At 34.2% G+C, this 21,003-nt stretch overlaps 2 protein-coding genes across 3 annotated transcripts; both read left to right on the top strand.

The window, feature by feature from the left end:
* The first annotated feature begins 7,281 nt into the window (after positions 1-7,281).
* Positions 7,282-12,806, top strand: LOC132614987 (protein LIKE COV 2-like). Its single transcript, XM_060329541.1, has 7 exons — positions 7,282-7,567; positions 9,520-9,572; positions 9,662-9,771; positions 10,812-10,979; positions 11,592-11,689; positions 12,189-12,315; positions 12,579-12,806. Exons 1-7 carry the CDS (start codon positions 7,457-7,459, stop codon positions 12,677-12,679), a joined length of 768 nt encoding a protein of 255 aa, XP_060185524.1. The 5' UTR covers positions 7,282-7,456; the 3' UTR covers positions 12,680-12,806.
* Positions 12,807-15,109: 2,303 nt separating this feature from the next.
* LOC132614566 (putative receptor-like protein kinase At3g47110) lies at positions 15,110-19,548 on the top strand. Of its 2 annotated transcripts, XM_060329035.1 has the most exons (4): positions 15,113-16,626; positions 17,149-18,165; positions 18,530-18,941; positions 19,218-19,548. In XM_060329035.1, the coding sequence occupies exons 1-4, from the start codon at positions 15,498-15,500 to the stop codon at positions 19,294-19,296; spliced, it is 2,637 nt and encodes an 878-aa protein (XP_060185018.1). In that variant the 5' UTR covers positions 15,113-15,497; the 3' UTR covers positions 19,297-19,548. The 2 variants fall into 2 exon arrangements, with proteins under 2 accessions (XP_060185017.1, XP_060185018.1); XM_060329034.1 differs by having other exon boundaries at positions 15,110-18,165.
* The last annotated feature ends 1,455 nt before the right edge of the window (positions 19,549-21,003 follow it).

Raw genomic sequence — 21,003 nt, 5'->3', positions numbered from 1 at the left:
ATTTGGTGCAACCACCACATTTTCCCTGCATAAGAAAGTAGAATATTTTAACTACCACACATCAAATAATACTATTGATGTTAAAAAAATAGACGTACCGATAGTAATTAACTGCGCTGAAACTTGAGGAAGGACTATCGTTTTGAGTAGTTGGATAGGCTGAGGATGTTCTAACCTGATTCATCCATCCCGATTGAGAGGACTGTCCGATATGATCCATATCAGGTGTATAACCCCTAAAAAATATAATCACCATCATTAGTAGCATCAAAGTAATAAACATATGATACTACACATAATAATAATAATAATAATAATAATAATAATAATAATAATAATAATAATAATAATAATGAATATTTACCACTGCCTATCAAATTGCTGACTTAAAATTTCTAGAGGCATTTGACTTGTCAAAATGCCGTCATAAGTACTCATGTCAGGGTAATTGTGTTCATAAGTAGGTTCCTCTTGAGTGACTTCGGCCTGAATTCTAGACGGGGCTTCCCGCCGAGGTCTATTTCGAGCTTCCCGAGGAGCTATAGCCATGAATTCAAGTCGATTAATGAGGACCTTCTCTACGTACATTTCAAGGACGTTTAAAGTTATGCATTCCCTATAATCATAAGGCTCCTTCAAATAATCCGTCAAAGAAACACCGTCTTCAATGTACCACTGTCCATAACTAGTTACACCTTGCAGCGTAAATGATATTAGATATCTTCCAATTATATCTAAATCAAAATCACTCCTACTAACTTGTAGTCTATTATACAAGGCTTGGAGTAGATTTTAGAATTTTAAGTTAAGTGGAAACTTAACATGGTATTTTGGGGGAGAATAATATCGCAAATTATTTCCCTCGAATATAATTTCTCCGTCCCAGAATAAAGAAACCCTAATTTTTGGAACATCTTCCATTTTTTGACTAATTTAGGAGTACAAAATGTAAAAGTTAGATGAAACTTAGGATTTGTGTAAAAAATTGGATGAAACTTAGAAATTGTGTTTTTTCTTTCACACAAAATTTGTATTAATAAGGTTTGAATGCGTTTGAATATTCAATCAACGCATGCATGCAATTAGTATGTCTTGTAGTGTTACGTCAAGTTAAATTAAGTACGGAGTGTTGCATAACGCATGAATTTACTGCATTATGTCAGTGTGTGTCATAATAACACAGTAATTTACTGTGTTATGTCAGAATAACACAGTAGTCTACTGCGTTATATATGTATAACGCAGTAAAATACAGGGTTATTCTGACATAACACAGTAAATTACTGCTCTATATGACTGCACTGTGTTGTCACCCTCAGTTGTCATACATAAAAACGTCATAATTTGAATCCAAAATTTGCGTTTCATGCTTAGCAAGTGTTATATAACGTAATTTGACGAATAACTACCAACCACACAAAATTGAGTTACTATGTCATTTTTTAACCAATTTGGAGATATTAGTTGTATTATATCGTTCTCTCCAGGAGACATATTTGACGCAATGGGTAGGACATAGGAATTGGGTGAAGATTTTGAATACTCGAATAACCCGAACGAGAGATACAACCAACGTTACAACAATATGATGACAGATGAGTAGAATTGGCGTGTTAGGGAGGCTGCAGCACTGGAACAAAACTTGAGGTCCCTAGGGCTCAAACGCCCAAAAAGACGTGCTATGTCAATGCCTCGTGGCACTCCACAAGAGTTGAATTTTGCTCTTAACCGTTTTCGCGAAGAGAACAATCGGATGAAAATACGTTGCCTCAGGGTAGAATATGGTCAACATAGTTACGTCATATTCAGATCCAAGTGGGATTCGGACTGTGAGATGTCAGATGACGATGATTCCTTATGATATTATTAATAGTTATACTGTATTAAATAAAGTTGGTGGGGTCATAGTCATGATCCCACAACCTATTGAGTTTGATTCCTATATAAACAGCCTTTTGCTACTTATTATCTACTTAAAATTCAATACCTTTTGCTACTTAGTAGCTACTTAAAATTCAATGTCGAATAGTAGAAATATAGATTGGTCGGTATTTTTTCCACATGATTCGAATAGCAGTGGTGATGACAACTCAAATCAAAGCAATTATTCTAGTGATTCCTCAACCGATAACAGTGAATTCGTGCTAGACGATTTCAAGCCCCAACTTTTAATAGAGCGTAATGACGATTTTCGCGAGCTGAAATATACAGATCCACGTGAATATTATTGTGGTTTACGTCGCGAATGGGCATATCGGTACGCAGAATCACAACGTCTTGTTCGTCACTTGGAAAATCTCAACGCTCAAATCCTAATAAGGTACTCAATAACCATGCCTCGAGTAGGTCCAGAAACTTGCGAGGCTGCCGTACAAAGGATTAGAAAAGAAAACAACAGAATGCTAGCAAGACGTTGTAGATTTTACATGCTAAACTTGGCCGAAGAACAAGCACCATCAACCGGTAGGGAATTAACATTTACAGAAAAAAGATATGTCTTAAGAGACCCAAAATATTGTTCTGAGGACGATATTGAGAACTTCTATTCTGATGATAATTAAAAATATTGTGATTTTAGTTTTATGTTTAATTTATGATGACTAGACTTGTTTATGTAGGAATATATTAGAAATGAGGGGTACTTTTGAAACTTTGCTAACGGTAGGGGTATATTTGGCCCCAACTTGTAACGGAAGGGGTATATTTGACTACTTTGACTAACGGATGACAAAATTAGCCAATAAACTAAAATAGAGGGGTATATTTGACCCTTTTCCCTACTAAAAAAGATCCTTAAAGATGCAAGGTGTCTCATGCTCCTTTGTAAGGGTGTTCATGGTTCGGTTTGGGTTGGTTATTGATTAAAACCATAACCAAACCAATTTAGTCGGTTTTTAAATATCTAAAACCATAACCAAACCAATTAAAATAATAACCACCGGTTTGGTTATTGTCGGTTTGGTTCGATTTTTCGGTTTATGACTAGCAGCCATGAGACTTATCAGTAAAACATTAAAAAGTTGAAAAAGACATGTCTTTTTTTTTGTTCAAACGATAACTTTTATTTATAATTTAAGGTGGAACATACATCATAGATTTTTTTTAATGACAATGTAGTACTCAAGTTACCCAAAATTGCTAAACTATTACATATAGAGCTAAAAACTAACTTAGTAGTGGCTGCACCATTTTTGTCATCTTAATACACTTACCTGGAAATAAAGTAGAGCATAGGAGCTTTTAGTTGTTGTTACCAACATACATATTTATTAAGCATAAAGACTACCTAAAATTAAAATGAAAATATATGAAATAAAAAAATTGTGTAATGATCCTAAACTTTGGGGCAGTACTTGCATTTTGCCCTCAATTCTCCCATTTTATTAAAAAAACTTTGTGTAATGATCCCAAACTTCAGATGTTTTTCTATCATTATCCCCAAGGCTAGGGTCTCGACTTCAATGAGTTGTTCTTTTCTGCTTTTTAGGAGGATTATCCACGGAAGAAGTATGAAGGCAGAACCATGTGCTTGAGTTGCAGCAAATGCTGATGTTACTGAAGTATCTTCTATAAGAACCTCCAAATCTACAACCTCTATCCTTTTCATATGAAATATATTAGAAGTTTAGGACCCATTCAAACAAGAAAAAAGAAAGGTATAAATTTGAAAAAAAACAAAGAATAAACAACCTAAAATCAAATGGCTGACAAAGAAAGGCTAAAAATTTAAGTTAAAGACATTAGACTCTAACGTGAGCTTCTGTTAATAGGTTTACACTTAACACTTAAAGAGTTGAAAGACTTAATGACATGGACTTGGACATATTCTTAAAAACATGGGCTTGGACATATTCTTAAAAACATGGGCTTGGACATACTCTTAAAAACTTGAACCTTAAATAATCATGTGAAATAAGTAGACAAAAAATCAAATTAATGATTAAAAGGTATAAAATATTCATAATTATTTATGAAAAGCTAATATTATACATATAAATAATTATAAAATTATGTATATAATTTATCGGCTTGGTTCAGTTATTTATTCGGTTATTTTTTAATAGAACCATAACCAAACCAAATATTATCAGTTTTTAAAATTTAAACCAAATCAAATCAAACCAAACCAAACCAAACCAAATGTCGATTTTTTTATTCGATTTGGTTAAATTTTCGGTTTGATTTTGGTTTTAACCAAAACCGTGAACAGCCCTACTCCTTTGCCCTTCTCCCAGCTAGGGGTGTTCATGGTTCGGTTTGGGTCGGTTATTGATTAAAACTATAACCAAACCAATTTAGTCGGTTTTTAAATGTCTAAAACCATAACCAAACCAAATAAAATGATAACCACCTGTTTGGTTATTGTCGGTTTGGTTCGGTTTGGTTGGATTTTTCGGTTTATGACTAGCAACCATGAGACTTATCAATAAACATTAAAAAGTTGAAAAAAACATGTCTTTTTTTTTGTTCAAACGATATATTTTATTTATAGTTTAAGGTGGAACATACATCATAGAAACATTTTCACTATTAGTGATAGTGTCGTACTCAAGCTACCCAAAGTTGCTAAACTATTACATATAAAGCTAAAAACTAACTAAGTAGTGGCTGCACCATTTTTGTCATCTTAATATACATACCTGGAAATAAAGTAGAGCATAGGAGCTTTTAGTTGTTGTTACAAACATACATATTAATTAAACATAAAGACTACCTAAAATTAAAATGAAAATATATGAAATAAAAAAAACTTTGTGTAATGATCCCAAACTTTGGGGCAGCACTTGCATTTTGTCCTCAATTGTCCCATTTTATTAAAAAAACTTTCTGTAATGATCCCAAACTTCAGATGTTTTTCTATCATTATCTCCAAGGCTAGGGTCTCGACTACAAGGAGTTGTTCTTTTCTGTTTTTTAGGAGGATTATCCACGGAAGAAGTATTAGGACATTACCATGTGCTTGAGTTGCAGCAAATGCTGATGTTACCGAAGTATCTTCTATAGGAACCTCCAAATCTACAACCTTTATCCTTTTCATATGAAAAATATTAGAAGTTTAGGACCCATTCAGACAAGAAAAAAAGAAAGGTATAAATTCGAAAAAAGAAGAAGAAACAACCTAAAATCAAATGACTGACAAAGAAAAGCTAAAAATTTAAGTTAAAGACATTAGACTCTAACATGAGCTTCTATTAGTAGATTTACGCTTAACACTTAAAGAGTTAAAAGACATGGGCTTGAACATATTCTTAAAAACACGGGTCTTAAACAATCATGTGAAATAAGTAGACCATAAATCAAATTAATGATTAAAAGGTATAAAATATTTATAATTATTTATGAAAAACTAATATTATACATATAAATAATTATAAAATTTATGTATATAATTTATCGGTTTGGTTCGGTTATTTATTCGGTTATTTTTTAATATAACCATAACCAAACCAAATATTATCGGTTTTTAAAATTTAAAACCAAATCAAACCAAACCAAACCGAATGTCGATTTTTTTATTCGATTTGGTTAAATTTTCGATTTGGTTTTAGTTTTAACCAAAACCGTGAACAGCCCTACTCGCAGCCTTGGAAGCCCCGCCCCACATTCCTGCCCGCCATAAAACTTTACTCATACTTGATATTTATATTAACTTATAGTAATAAAATTAATATAATTATATGATAAAAATATTTGTATTTTAATTATTTGTCTGATGTAATTTTTTTTTCTTCTTTTAAAATTAGGGTAGGGATTAGAAGGTGGGGAATTAAACCCACACCAATAAAGTAAAAGTTCGAATAGCCAACTAACGGATCTATTAAAATTTTCTAGTTTGATTTTAATATTAGGTGTTGGAATAAATTTTTTTCCATGTCCCTCGCAAGCTACTAAAAGAATGTTTAAGTTGATCTATCGCTTTGAATTCAAGTAACGTACACCTTGACAATCAAGTGCCAATCACCACTCCCAATTATGCTTTTCAGGGTCCATTTACAGACTTTTTTTTTTTACTCTAAAACTCTCAATAGATTATGAGCCCATTTGGATTGGCTTATAAGTTGTTTATAAGTTGCTTATAAGTTGTTTTAAACTTTTTTGAGTGTTTGACTGACCAGCTTAAAGTCATTTTGTGCTTAAAATAAGCTCAAAAAAATAATTGAGCTCATTTGATTTAGCTTATCTAAAGCAGCTTATAAGCTAAAATAAGTTAGACTACCCAACTTATTTTTTTTAGCCCATCCAAAGAGGCTCTATATTTATTCTATTAGAAATTGACTTTGCATGTTAAAACTCATTAATTGGATCCTTTGGTTGATGACTTGTTGGTTAGGAAGAGAGTTATTCATGTATTAAAAGTAGCATAGCTAATATCATGTTTGGTAGCTTTTCAGTTACTTTGTATAAAATTTTGTACGCCAAGTATGATGTTTGATTATCGTTTTACAATCCTAGCTACATAAATAATATACGTATATGTTATAAGTGATATATGTATTATTAGGGTAAAAGATAAAATAAATAATGAGAAATTAGTAATACATGAATAACTAAACTCCACATAACTAATTTCTACATTATTATTACTAATAAGTACCTACAACATAACTCAAACCAACAATCAAGCCATAACTCTTAAGTACGTTTGATATTATTTTGGGCCCGTTTGGCCATGAGAAGTATTCATTTTTATCAAGATTTTATCTTACTTTATTTGAAAATCAGCATTTGACTTTAAAAATTTCAAATACAACTTTAAGATGTACTTACAATTTGAAAAACACTTAAAATTCTGTTTTCACTTTTAGAACATTCAAACAACCAAATATTCTTTGCAAAAACAATAAATTAGACACAACTCCATCTTCAAATTTTATAAATAAAGTGAAAAATATTTAATTGTCTATGACCAAATGCCTACTTAGCCTATCTACAAAAGATTTTTCTAGTCAAACACTGAAAATTATTGTAAAATTGAAGAAGTATCCTTTTTATATTTTGTCAGACTTCATTTCTGAGCCCGTTTGGATTGGCTTATAAGTTGGCTTATAAGCTGATTTCAGCTTTTTTGAGTGTTTGGCTGGCCAGCTTAAAGTCATTTTATGCTTAAAATAAGCTCAAAAAAATAATTGGACCCATTTGACTTAGTTTATCTAAAGCAGCTTATAAGCTGAAAACAGCTTATAAGCCAAAAAAAATAAGTTGGACTACCCCAACTTATTTTTTTCAGCTTATAAGCTGCAAACAGCTTTAAGCTGTAAGCCAATCCAAACGGGCTATAAGTATACAAAGCGAAAAAGGTAGTCACACTTACACCTCACACAAATCACGAGTCTCTTTCTTTCAATTTGTGTCTTAAATCCCAAGCTTTCCCAACTAATCTCATCTGTCTCAGTGCTGCTGTTTGTAAGCAAGTCTTGTCTATTTCTTGCTGAGATCTAGAGAAGAAAGCCCAAAAATGGCGGAAGAGAAAGATCCAACTTCAGTACCACTTAGTCAAGTTGAAGAAGAAGATCCTGAAGACCCCGCCAAATCACCTCCTGAGTCCCCCAATTCTTCTACCCGCAAGGTCTGTTTTCTTTCTAGTAATTATTTAGAGTTGTTTTTTTTTTTTTTTTTTTTGGCTGCTCGTGTATATTGTGATGTTTTAGTGGGAATTTACTACAACAACATACCTAGTGAAATCGGTTCGGGAGAGGGAAGAGAGTATGCAGACCTTATTCCTACCCTACCTAGGGGTCAGAGGGAATTTACTGTTGCCCATAAATCAAATGGCAATTATAAAGAAAAGGGTAAACAAAAAGAGTATTCGATGTTTGCTATAGGAAGTGTATTCTTGTTGCACCCAAGGGTGTGGCCTAGATGTCAAGAAATTGGGTTGAGAACAGTGAGGTCTCCGTTAAAATACCAATAGAGACAAAAACACTAGGTGATTTTTTCCCATCTGTCCTTAGCATTGGTGGACAAAGTTAGATAGTTTGTAATATAAGAGGTTTTTCAATTGGATAGACGCATCTGTTCATGAAAGGGCACGACTATTCTGAAGAGTCATCTTCTAATCTTATAAATATAAGGACACTCTTGAAGTAGCATATAGAAAAATCCGTATGTATAACACGGGCTTTGTCGTATCCTGAAGGGAATTGCTTGTATTTTTCCCAATATGTACACGGGCAATATCTTTTTAAGGAAAGTCGATTTATCCACGCCTTAAAGCCATTTCTTCTTCGATTATGTTTACCTATTACCTGTTGCTAGTAGGAGGTGGCCGGTATTTCGAAAATATGGGAAATAGAAATGAATGTGAAATGGGTACTTGTGTTTTATTCCCCCAAATCACCTCCCTCTTCACCCAATTCTTCTACCCGCTAGGTCAGTTTTATTCGTAATTATTTCAAGCTGTCTTTTTTTTTTTTTGGCTGCTAGTGTAATTTGTGATGTTTTAGAGGGAATTACTGTTGCCCATAAGTCAAACGGAGAGACTAATATTTTCTTGCTTACCCGACACTAGAAGATAAGTAAAAAATTCACAAGTTTCCCAAGAATACATTTTCCTTCATACCAAACACACCTTAAGTGTCTGGCGAATATGAAGTCAACAGGATCTGATAGGATTTTGATATTTTTTTCATCTTATCTGCTCAAGTACAATGTGGTGATTTCGTGTTTTATTTTTACTTGGTGGTGGGGTTATCGATTAATTAAAGTCAATTTATGCACAGAAAGATACATTCTAATTATCCGAATGTGAAAATGGGCATTTTTGTAACGAAATGGTTAATTTTGATATGATCAAAGTCATAAATTTGTTATCTTATCTACTTATGGGAAGTAGAGTTGGTTATTTTGGTCGGGGTAAAACTGGTTAATTTAGCATCAATCTATGCACTTAAAATGTACATTCTTGTGTTCTGGGTTTGCAATTGATGTGATAGAAAGATATTATTGTTAGAAATTCTTTAGCTTCTTAATCGGTTTCATTTTACATTGGGAATATTTATATGAGAAATTTAAAGATCTTTCAACAAAACTTGAATCCAGAAGAGAAGTTCAAACTGGAAAAACAAGTGGTCAAGTCAAACTAAATCCTTTAAGAAAATTCAGGCTCTTTGGAGAGTTTAGCAGTGTATTCACTAGTCCTTTTCCTACCCAATGTACGAATATATATTCTACATATGCTTATCTGGTTATTTTGAAGAATTTGTAATAGCTTTCAGGATAACCTGAATCCAGAAAAGAATCTTCAAACTGGAAAACAAGTGGTCAACACGAGAACAAATAATTTAGAAAATCCAGGCTCTTTAGAGGGTAACTGTTTATTAGTCACTTGAGCAGTATATTTTAATCCTTTTAATACCAACTCCACTCCAATATATTTTCAGTCTGGAACTTATTTTGCTTTTTGTGTATGTATAGTGAGAATCTGATAAAAGGACATATTTAAGTATTTCTCTCTATACATATTCCTTTAAGTAGTTTACTTGCATATATCTTAATGGTTTTTCACACCCCTTTTTTCAGGCTTGCTGTTATTTTCTTCAAAGCTGGGTATCAAAGAAGTTTATGACTGGATGGTAATTGCTTTTCTCTTCTGTTGCTTTACCAATTTTAATAGGTTTTGCTATCTTTGAAACCCTAACTACTCCAAAATTCGGAATTACAGTGTGGTTCTCTTCCCTGTAGCAGTTACATTCTTTGTGACTTGGTGGTTTATTCAGTTTGTTGATGGTTTCTTCAGTCCACTATATGAACAACTTGGCATTGACATATTTGGTAAGTTCAACTTTCCACTTTCTAGAATTTGATTGCAGTTAGTTTTCTGTATTGAGGTGATCTATCCAGCTTGTTGATACTTGGTACTTAATAGTTCCGTACTCCTACATATCTATGCCTCATCTCATATTATATTTTCAGATATTTTATCATTCTAAGATAATATTGCAAATTGTTCTATGTGTTTAAACTTATCAGCTGCATGCATCTTTTTGTAAACATGTATAAAGTTACTATCTCCTTGTGCCGAGGAGAAAAGTAAGAAAGGAATTATAAACTCTCTTTATTTGGACTGTGGTGAAGAGCCAGAGCACTATCAGCAAAGAGAAGCTTTGATGATTCATTTTTTGTCTTGTCTTTGGTGGTTCTTGTCAATTTTGATTATTTCTGTTTCATACTAGTAGAGAGGGGAGTAAGATTTGTTTCTGGTAACTGAGGAGTTCAGTCAGCGGCTTCAAAAGGATATGGCTTTCAGCATACAACCAACTATATCCAGCTATATAAGTAAGATGCTCGTGGTTGACCTAACAATACTAGAAGTGCAAGGAGTGAATAGCCTCAGATTAGTTGTGGTTGCTTTCTCTTTCCCCTCAATACATAACATTGTGTTATCACTATTTCATCTAAAAGATAAGAAAATAAAATATACTTTTTTTTGAACCATTATCCAGCTGTTGCTGCTGATCAACAGAGGGGAGCATGGTTCCAATTGCCAGAAAATTCTCTGACTAATTTGTATGAATTGTGCTTTGCTTTTAGAACTGTGACGTTTGTATCAGCATACATGTAAATACACTATTCTTTTCCTGAGTTGTAAATGCCTCACTTGTGAGGAAGTAGTGGATGCCTATTCGTTTTCATCGAATATCTAATATGTCATCACTGGTTATCTTTCGTCGTTTCATACACAATTGGTAAATCTCATGTTTTCCATGGCATGGCTTTTGTGCTGTCCACCTTCCTTGTTGTATTAGATAATGTTATGTCCATTATATATTGGCCAGGTTTCCTGACCTTTGGGACATTTGTTGTTGTTGCAGGACTAGGATTTGTCACATCTCTTGTTTTTGTATTCTTAGTTGGGGTTTTTGTTTCGTCTTGGCTGGGTGCTACTGTTTTCTGGATTGGGGAATGGATTATTAAGCGAATGCCATTTGTCAGACACTTATACTCGGCCTCAAAGCAGATAAGTTCTGCAGTATCTCCAGGTAAAGCTACAAATTTTTCTTCTTCTGAAGTGAAAACGGAGAGGAAATGAAACTTACCTTCTGTTTGTTACGGGACAAGTGTTACGGGACAAGGCAAAGAGTGCTACAGATGGCTAATTCACTTCCGGACCCATCTGTTGCTACTATCATCCCGAGTCAGAAAGGGGATTTTTTGGGGAGGGGGGGTGGGGTGGGGTGGGGATGGTTTTTTCAGTAAGGATTGTGGAGAACCGCCTTATTTTTAATAGTTTACAGTATATGTTACTATCACTTTCTTCTTTTCATCACGAAAAGGTAGATAGCAACGAAAGAAAAAGGAAGGATAATCTCAAATGGAGGAGTTACATGAATTTCAGAGCTGCGACGTAAGAATGTGAAATCTGAAATTAACTTTCATGTGGTGTACTGGACTTCCATTTCAATTAAAAAGAGTGTCAAAAAGTATGGGGATCAGGACCATCAAGACAGAAAATACAATTTTTGTGCTTTCAAGACTAAATAAATTCTTTATTTTGAGAGTTGAGGTTGCTTCATTGAGTATTTTGCTTTTGCTGCATTTTCTTATTACTTTTTGTTCCTGATACTAACTTTTCATTCGTATATAATCTACAGACCAGAACACCACTGCTTTTAAGGAAGTGGCAATCATTCGTCATCCCCGTGTGGGTGAATATGCCTTTGGTTTTATTACATCATCAGTCACCCTTCAGGTATTTGTTCACTTTAGCAACTTTTCCGTTATGATAACATGTTGTAATAGGGAAAACCATCTTCTTTATCACTTTCAGAAATGCGTATTTTCTTTTGCTGCTATACAATAGACTAGAAAAAGCAGTCAATTTGAGTTTCTCCTCAGCTTAAATTCTGTATCTATTTGTTCATATACTCTGGTATCTAATTTTCGCCCAAGGTATTAGTGGTATATATTTTTGCCCTTCCTGCTTGTAGTGACTCGTAAATGCTGAATGCCTTTTATTTGATAAATGCTGAATTGTTCTTTTAATATGCATAACTGCTTACACTGAAAAGTCATGAACTACTGATGTTTTTTCAAAAATAAGCTCCTCATATTCTCTCTCGGGTGATGGGTAGAGATGAATGATTAGAAGCAGAAAGAACGACTAAAATAGAACACGAGAAAGAGCATTATATGATTTTTTTTGGCTGATATCGATATTCAACATTGACTCTTTTAATTCTGGATGGCAGACAGATGAAGGGGATGAAGAATTGTGTAGTGTTTTTGTCCCTACGAACCATTTGTACATTGGTGATGTACTCCTGGTTAACGCCAATGATGTTATAAGACCAAACATGTCCATCCGCGAAGGCATTGGTACGTCTCTGGTTTTTGTCAACTCGTCCTTTAACTTGTCCCTCCTGGTTTTAGTACTAGTAGTTTGGTGACTGGTCTAAGCATGCATCTTACTTGATGGTGTCTTAATTTAGTGAGTTGTCTAACTTTCTAAAATAAGCCAACATAAGCTTATCCATGGTAAGGTTATCTTAACAAGCTACTAGTAAGTGCTTCAACTGAATTTCGGCTTTCTTTACGGAACTGTTTTCAAGGGTTTCTAACAATGAAGCGAAAAAATGCAGAGATAATCGTCTCCGGAGGAATGACCATGCCTCAAAGGATCTCTCATGTGGCACGGGTTGCGCGACAAAGTGAGAGAATTCCACTGAACAGAATTAAGTAACAATGGCTATGAGCATGACAATATAGAACTATTTGTAATTAGTTAAGGAGGAAAAGATCATATATACATTGCTGTAATTTTCTCGATCGTGCTGATGCACTTCAATATGTTGTTAATTTGCAGTAAAGTTCTTGTTAAAGTTTTTAAAGTCCTATCCTACTTAGGGAATCAAACATGCGACCAAGCAGATACAAAGCTTATTTTCCAAGAAAAAATTAACCTAAAGCCGTCCATCCAACTGTTTAAACTAAAAATAGCTGAGGGATGTATAATATGTGTGTGACCTTGTATAATCAGTGTATAATTTATGTATACCGGCTAGGAAAAGAAAATTTTGCTGCTGGCTATTTGTGTAAATATATAGCCAGCCAGGTTCAATATAGACAATAAACTGTTTTCTATCGACAATAAAATATTTTCTAATTCACCGTATTATTTAATGTAGTTTCTACATTTTAAACTGTTTCTTAATTAACATTTTACTTTAATTTCTACATGCGACTCAATCACGTTAATTAAATTTGGTGAAGGAAGTCAACAAGCTTTTAGCCTAATAATTTATGACATCCGAAAGTGTTGTTTTAAAGCTACAAGTTAGTACGGGACTGGAACTTTTTCAAAATCTCCTATGTAGAATTTACATAGTAGTAGACGGGTAAAACTTATCTGCATCGGGTGTATTCCCAAACAATAAAATTAACTTAATAATTAAATATTAAACAAAATACATATTACTTAACTATGATTATGTGATAAATGTGTGTGAAAAATGCATGTCTTGCATTTTTTGAATTATTAAATATTTACTGTAGCAGACGTATCATAATTTGGTGTCGAAAATTTGACGTTCGTCATTTGTTTTTAGAAGTAATTCACACATAGTTAAGTTATTTTAATTTGAAAAAAAGTTAACATTCATAGCTATACTTTTTTTATCACGCCTCACTTGACACTTTTCCACTAATCTCTATCCTAGTGATCTTCTCAGCCAACCAAATTTTAAGATATACCTGTTGTCACATTCCAATTTGTGTTTCCAAGTTGAATACTGTTCCAAGTTAAAAAGGTTCTTACTAGAGGTATTGTAATGTGGTACTCATCTCTTTTTTCACTTTACCCTTTGTACCAGAGCTGACATATAAATTAATCAGTAATGTCTTATTCACTGTCTTATTAATTTCTTTCATTTACCCTATCATCAATGTAATTTAAGGCACCCACTGGAGCCATTGGACCAGTCACAAAAGTTTAATACTCTTCCTGTTTCAATTTATGTGATACTTCTTTCATTTTAGTTAGTTCTAGAGAGAATGACAATTTCAATATGTAGTAATAATTTAATTCTATACTTCCCATTTTATCTTTAACGTGATGATTTATAGCTGCCAAAATTTTGTATGAATTATTTCAGATCATAAATTTGAATAGTTTTTTTTTTCTCTTAAACTTCGTGCTCAGTCAAATACCGTCAGTAATTTGGGACGTAAAGACTACACAAATTGACACTCCATTTGAGAGAGAATCAGAGAGCAAAAGGAGGAAAAAGAATCAGATTCTTGATTAGACAGATCTCAATTCCGTCTTTCTCAATTATATATGTCAAAGGTTATTGATGCACCCATATCTTCAACTAGGTTCACTAATTACTACGTAATTAATCTTCCCTTAAATCACTACACAATCATTTTAGTTCACTATTCAATTTGTCCATACTTACTAGAACTTAATCCCATGTTTATTTGCCATTTTTGGTTTCAGTTTCTTGTTTTCCCTTTTTTATTTTTGCTTCCTTGACATGATTAAATTATAAATGGATCAAAATCTCTAAAAGGGTAAAATAAAGAAACCATTTACTCCTAGTACAATGGCAAACAGCTAAACCATGAAAGAGAAGTGACAAGAGAGGGGTAAGGACTGAGGGAAGTGAGATAGATTTTGTCTTTCTTGCCATTTGATGTGAGTGAGTCTAAAATAGGGACTTATTTTATTTCAAATAGTACATAATTATTATTCCCTCCGTCCTAATTTACGTGACACCATTTGATTAGGCATAAAGTTTAAGAAATAAAAAAAGAAAAACTTTTAAATTTGTGGTCCAAAATAAGCCTTTGATATTTGTATCGTTATAAATCATCTCATAACATTAAATTGTTTCTAAATATAAAAATGTGACATTCTTTTAGAATAAACTTAAAAGAAAACAGTGTTATATAAATTGGAACAAAAGTGTATCTTACTAGAGATATGGAAATAATACTCGAGAGATTTTCACACACTTCTTTACTCAAATTCCCCTTTTTATTAGCCATATGTACTAAAAAGGGTTTTGTAATCAAAGTTGCTTACTTTTTAGGTCAACTAGGGGCAGACCAATATAGAAATAAGTTCATGTCTAGAGGAGAAAGCAGAATACTAGTGAAAGAAAAAGCCTGCAACCTCTCATGTCTCTATAATCTCAAATGGAATATTGCAATAGTCTCTTTATGCCATTTAATAAAAGAACTTTGACCAAAAACTTGAGAAAAAAGAACCTAAAACAGTGTTTGAAATGGTCAGAAGTTGTTGCACTCATAATAGGAAAAGTGGACCATGTTAATTGATTCTCTGTTGGTACAAATGCATGTAAATTTCCAATGCCTGATGGCTCATCAAGATTTTACATTTCTCTGTTTTTAGTCCAAGAATGAACAGAAGATACTTTTAATTAATGCTAAGTGAATAAAAAAAAAAAAACTTTTCTCCGAAAAAGCCACAGAATAAACTTGAGTGCATTATTGTCTGTTCAACTGGTTTTTTCTTTCTGTAAGAACTAAGAACTATGGTTTTTTCTCTATACTTCAAGATTCCAGTGCCACTCTATTCTTTTGTTTTCTACCTAACCTTTCTACCATGCATGTTCACTTTACATAATGGTAATGAAACTGATAGGCAAGCTTTACTTGCCATCAAAGCAGGTATAACTGAAGATCCTTATGGTACTTTCACTTCATGGAATGACTCAGTCCATTTCTGCAAGTGGACAGGTATCACTTGTGGTCATCTTCACCAAAGAGTTACTAAACTGAACTTGTCATCACTTAACTTAATAGGTACTTTGTCACCTTACATAGGAAATCTTACTTTTCTCACTGCTCTCAACCTTGAGCTCAACAATTTCCATGGAAAAATCCCACCCCAGGTTGGTGGTTTGTTTAGGCTTAAGCATGTTCATTTGACTAATAACTCATTTTCTGGAGAGATACCGATAAATCTTTCTCGTTGTTCGAATCTTGTTGTACTTAGTTTTGGTTGGAACAAATTGTCTGGAAAGATTCCATTAGAGTTTGGCTTATTGCAAAAGCTTGAGAGATTTCATGTTCATAACAACAACCTTAGTGGACTAATCCCAGAAACCTTAGGTAATCTTTCCTCAATCAAATCCCTTTCTTTATCAGTTAACAGTTTTAAAGGAACAATTCCTAGTTCTCTAGGCCAATTAAAGACATTGAGCTTTCTTGGTTTGGGTGTAAATAAGTTATCTGGTGTGGTGCCTGATGCAATTTTCAATCTTTCATCTCTTGAGATATTTACAGTCCCTCATAATCAGCTGTATGGAACTTTGCCATCTGACTTTGGTTTTAGTCTTCCCAGATTGAAAGTTCTAAACATTGGTCATAATTGGTTTACTGGACCCCTTCCAAAGTCATTGTCTAATGCTTCAAATCTTGTTAAACTTGATGCAAATGGTAGTAATTTCACTGGCAAAGTGTCGATTGACTTTGGGGGCTTATCGAATCTTTGGTGGCTGATTCTTGCATCAAATTCCATTGATGATTTGAGTTTTTTCAATTCTTTGCGTAGATGCAGAAACTTGAAAGTTCTGGATTTGAGTGATTGCAAATTTGGAGGTGTGCTGCCTGATTCGATCGCAAATTTATCGACAACTCTTCTATCACTAAGATTGGGAGGTAATCAACTATTTGGAAGTATTCATTCAGGAATAGGAAATCTTGTTAACTTGACTGAATTGCATTTGCAAAAGAATAATTTTTCCGGTAGCATTCCTGAATTCATTGGCAATCTTCATAGGCTTCAGTTAGTGGATTTATCTGAAAACAAACTTTCAGGAAGTATTCCACCTTCTATATCTAACATGACTCGATTATATGCACTTTATCTTGAAAAAAATGAGTTAACTGGTAACATTCCCAATAGTTTTGGCAACTTCCAGTACTTGCAAGATTTAGACCTTTCTCAGAATCATCTAAGTGGTACCATACCAAATGGAGTTATGAGTCTGTCTTCCTTAACAAATTCTCTTAATCTTGCTGGCAATCAATTATCCGGTCCTTTACCGATTGAAATAGGAGCTCTCATCAATCTTAGGAGATTAAATTTTTCTAATAACATGTTGTCTGGGAAAATTCCTAGTAGCATAGGTAACTGTGTAACTTTGGAGAGCCTTATTTTAGCCGGCAACTTCTTTGAAGGTACAATTCCTTCATCCCTTAGTTCTTTGAGAGGTCTTGAAGAGTTGGATCTTTCTCGCAACAATTTATCCAGTCAGATTCCAAGATCCTTACAGCTGATTTCCTTAAAAAGATTGAATTTGTCATTCAACCAGTTTGAAGGTCAGTTGCCAACCGAAGGTGTTTTCAAAAATGCGTCTGCAATCTCCATATCTGGGAATGAGAAACTTTGTGGGGGTATATCAGAACTCGAGTTGCCAATTTGTCCAAACACTGAACCCAAGGGAAGACATAAGTCCAGCAGCATTAAGCTAATGATCCCTCTTCTTTCTGGAGTTCTAGCACTGGTGTTGATGATGTCTTTAGTCATAATCTTTCGGTTAAGAAAGGCAAGGGGAGAGCCTTCGCCTTCTTTAACATCTTCACTCACAGGGGGTTTTCTTTTGAGGGTTACTTATGACAGCCTATATAGAGCGACGAATGGGTTCTCTTCTGCCAACTTGATTGGGAGTGGTAGCTATAGTTCTGTTTACAAAGGGGTACTTGATCAAGATGAAAGATTGGTTGCGGTGAAGGTGATAAACATTGACCAACAAGGGGCTTTTAAGAGATTCATGGCTGAGTGTGAAGCCCTGAGAAACATTAGGCATCAAAATCTTGCTAAGATCTATACTGCCTGTTCGACTTGTGATTTTGAAGGTAATCAATTTAAAGCTTTAGTATACGAATATATGCCTAATGGGAGCTTAGAAATTTGGTTGCATCCTACTTCGGGAGTGGATGCCTCAAATAATGAGGTCAGGATACTGGGTCTAGTTGAAAGAGTAAACATTTCTATTGATGTGGCCTGTGCAATGGAATATCTTCATCACCATTGCCACAAACCAATTCTGCACAGTGATCTGAAGCCGGAGAACATACTTCTCGACATTGACATGACTGCCCATGTAGCTGATTTTGGTTTAGCAAAGTTTTTCTCAGAAGCCATGAGCAAATATCGTCCTAATCCGAGTATTTCAATTGGATATGCTGCACCAGGTAACATTGGTTAACTTGCTGATTCCATTACACATGCTTTTTAGATACTTCAAAGTTGATATACATCCTTATAATTATTCTTGTTAAATGGTTTCTCAAAGGTTTTTTATTTCATTTTTGGCCTGTCGGTCAAAATTAATTATCGGCGCTAGCCAAAATATACAAAACCTATACACTCGTTATATGTATATTATGTAAACAATATGTATACTATATGTATATTTATACTTAATATATAACACCTATACATTTGTTGGCTATTTTGAAAATTAGAACACGGAAAGGCATTAGACTGTAATTATCTCTTTCTCAAAGTAGAGAGTTTTAAGATCGATTTTACATGTTTTCTTTCCTCTTTGGGCAGAGTACAGCATGGGAGGTAAGGCTTCTGCGTTTGGTGATGTGTACAGCTATGGGATCCTTTTGCTAGAGATGTTTACTGGAAAGAGACCTACTGACAGCATGTTCAAAGATGGGCTGACTCTTCACAATTTTGCTAAGATCGCTTTACCTGAAACAATTGATGAAATAGTAGACCCCATGCTTCTACCTAGAAGTAGCAGAGAAAAACAAGAGGAGGAGGAAGGACTTATAGATCCAGAAGATTCTAGTTTGAAACAAGCGCAGGAATGCTTGATCTCGATAATACAGATTGGAGTTGCATGTTCGGTTGAATCACCGAGAGAAAGGATGGATATTGGGGATGTTGTCAAGGAACTCCAACTAATTAGAGACATTCTCCTTGCTTCTCATGCGATTCACAGCTCAACCAGCGGGTATATTTGCTCTACTACCTTTTTTTTTCTTTCAATTATGATGCCTAAAAACAACATCTAGAGTTAAATCTGCATAACTAAGTTATGTAATGTTTATTGATTTAGCATATCCATAAAAGCATACTGTAAAATGTGCTAGCAAAAGTTGAATAGCTCATGCATAACACACAGTTTCACTGCTAGATATTTGAGAAATTCTTAAGGCAGCCTCCTTGATGGATTTCCTATCTCTTTTTTTCTTCTTGTTCATTGTTGTCTTTCTTTCCTTGGTTTCAGGAGCTTGAGGTTTGAAGGGTCTTCCAGTCGTTCTGTTGCTAGTAACTGGCAAAATTTTACATCATTTCGTCTGCCTTGATATTTCTGGTGAAGAACTCGAGGCCAATGATGCATTCTTGTATGAGAGATTGCTTATGCAGATTGAAGTTAGTTCAATCATTTGTTCATTTGGCCTAATGCTAGTTAATTTAGTGTGACTCTTTCTGTCTAGTTGCAGTTGAGAACAAAAACACGAGATTATCTCAAATGCACAGATAATTATAGAAATCCGTTGAAACAATAGAAAAGTAGAAAATGAACTAGCGTAAGCAACCATTGAATTACCAAGTTCTATGATGTGAATTCACCTAATTTCTTGATCACAATTCACATTTTGCGAGAAACATTTGTAACGACTGGGTAGGACTTACTTTTGATCAGTAACTACTTGAGGCTATAGTCTTTCATTACCCAGAATAGCCTAATCTTTCGTTAACCATGACTTAAAAGTGCCCTCCCATCATAAGTAGAATAAGAACAAGCATTTCATCTGGTTCTAAAACACCAATCTTAATGTGGTCAAGCATATATTTGCTCTAGCAACGGTACACTTCATTTGAAATGCTAAATGAAACCACAATATAATTTCTTGAAATACCAATCCCATGAAATGCCCCGTGAATAAATGCCAAAGAGTGCATACCATAGAGTCTTGCAGTAATTTAAGATTCTTTTGAATCTCTTTGGTGAAATTCAAGTCTGCCACTAATTATTGCATAACATAAATTCCTAACTACCCTCATTGTTAGCACCACAATCCCCATTTAATCACAATTTTTTTCCAAAGAAAATCTTTCGTTTTCTTTGGGTTTAGAAGTTCAACTACTCTTAATTTGGATCGCTATATGAACTGTGATATGGAATTGCACTAATTTCGGGCCCAAAGGGATATGGAAGAATATGAGATTCTTCGTTTGGAAAATAAAAGATTCTGTTCAGAGAACTTGCAAATGTGGTCAAGTTGAAAATCACTTTTTTTGCTGCTTTCAATAATCCTAAGCAACAACAAAAAATCCTAAAAGACCGACAAAAATTGAAATGCTAAATTAAGAGAAGAAGTCAACTTTTATTTTCTATTAATTGGCTCTATTTGGCTATGTGTTGCTCGGATTCTGTAAAAATATTGCCGGATACTGAAAAAAAAGCTACTCTTGGAGGATCCGCACACAATCCATGATATTTTTTAAGAGTGGGCAGATTACAATGATATAAGAAATGGTTCCGGTGTACTAAGCTCCAGCTATGCACGGGGTTCGGAAAAGACCGGATCACAAGGGTGTATTGTATGCAGCCTTACCCTGCATTTCTGCAAGAGGCTGTTTCCGCGGCTCAAACCCGTGACCTCCTAGTCACATTTAACTTCACTAGTTATGCCGAGACTCCCTTCATTTGAAGAAATACACTGAAAGATGCTTATTATTACCCCGGCAAAATTATTTGCATCACTACAATGATTCAAATGTCCTAGAAGAAAGCTCAGATAGGGAACGGACAGGGACGTTCTTAAAATTTTCCAGGATTGAATTGAAATTGAGTGAAGGTTATTTGATGACAGAAAGATGAATGATGGAAGGGTTAAGCTGTACTCAACTTCTTTTTAGTATTCTGTCAAGTCTAATCATATTATTATATTAAATAGTATGATTAGACTAGCAAAATTATTTGCGTCACTACAATGATTCAAATGTCCTAGATTAGAAAGCTCAGATAGGGACAGGGACAGGGACAGGGACAGGGACAGGGACGT

The sequence above is a fragment of the Lycium barbarum genome, chromosome 10 (assembly GCF_019175385.1).
Source record: "Lycium barbarum isolate Lr01 chromosome 10, ASM1917538v2, whole genome shotgun sequence".
Taxonomy (NCBI): domain Eukaryota; kingdom Viridiplantae; phylum Streptophyta; class Magnoliopsida; order Solanales; family Solanaceae; genus Lycium; species Lycium barbarum.
The sequence above is the reverse complement of the archived record's forward strand: the minus strand, read 5'-3'. Positions and strand labels throughout refer to the sequence as shown.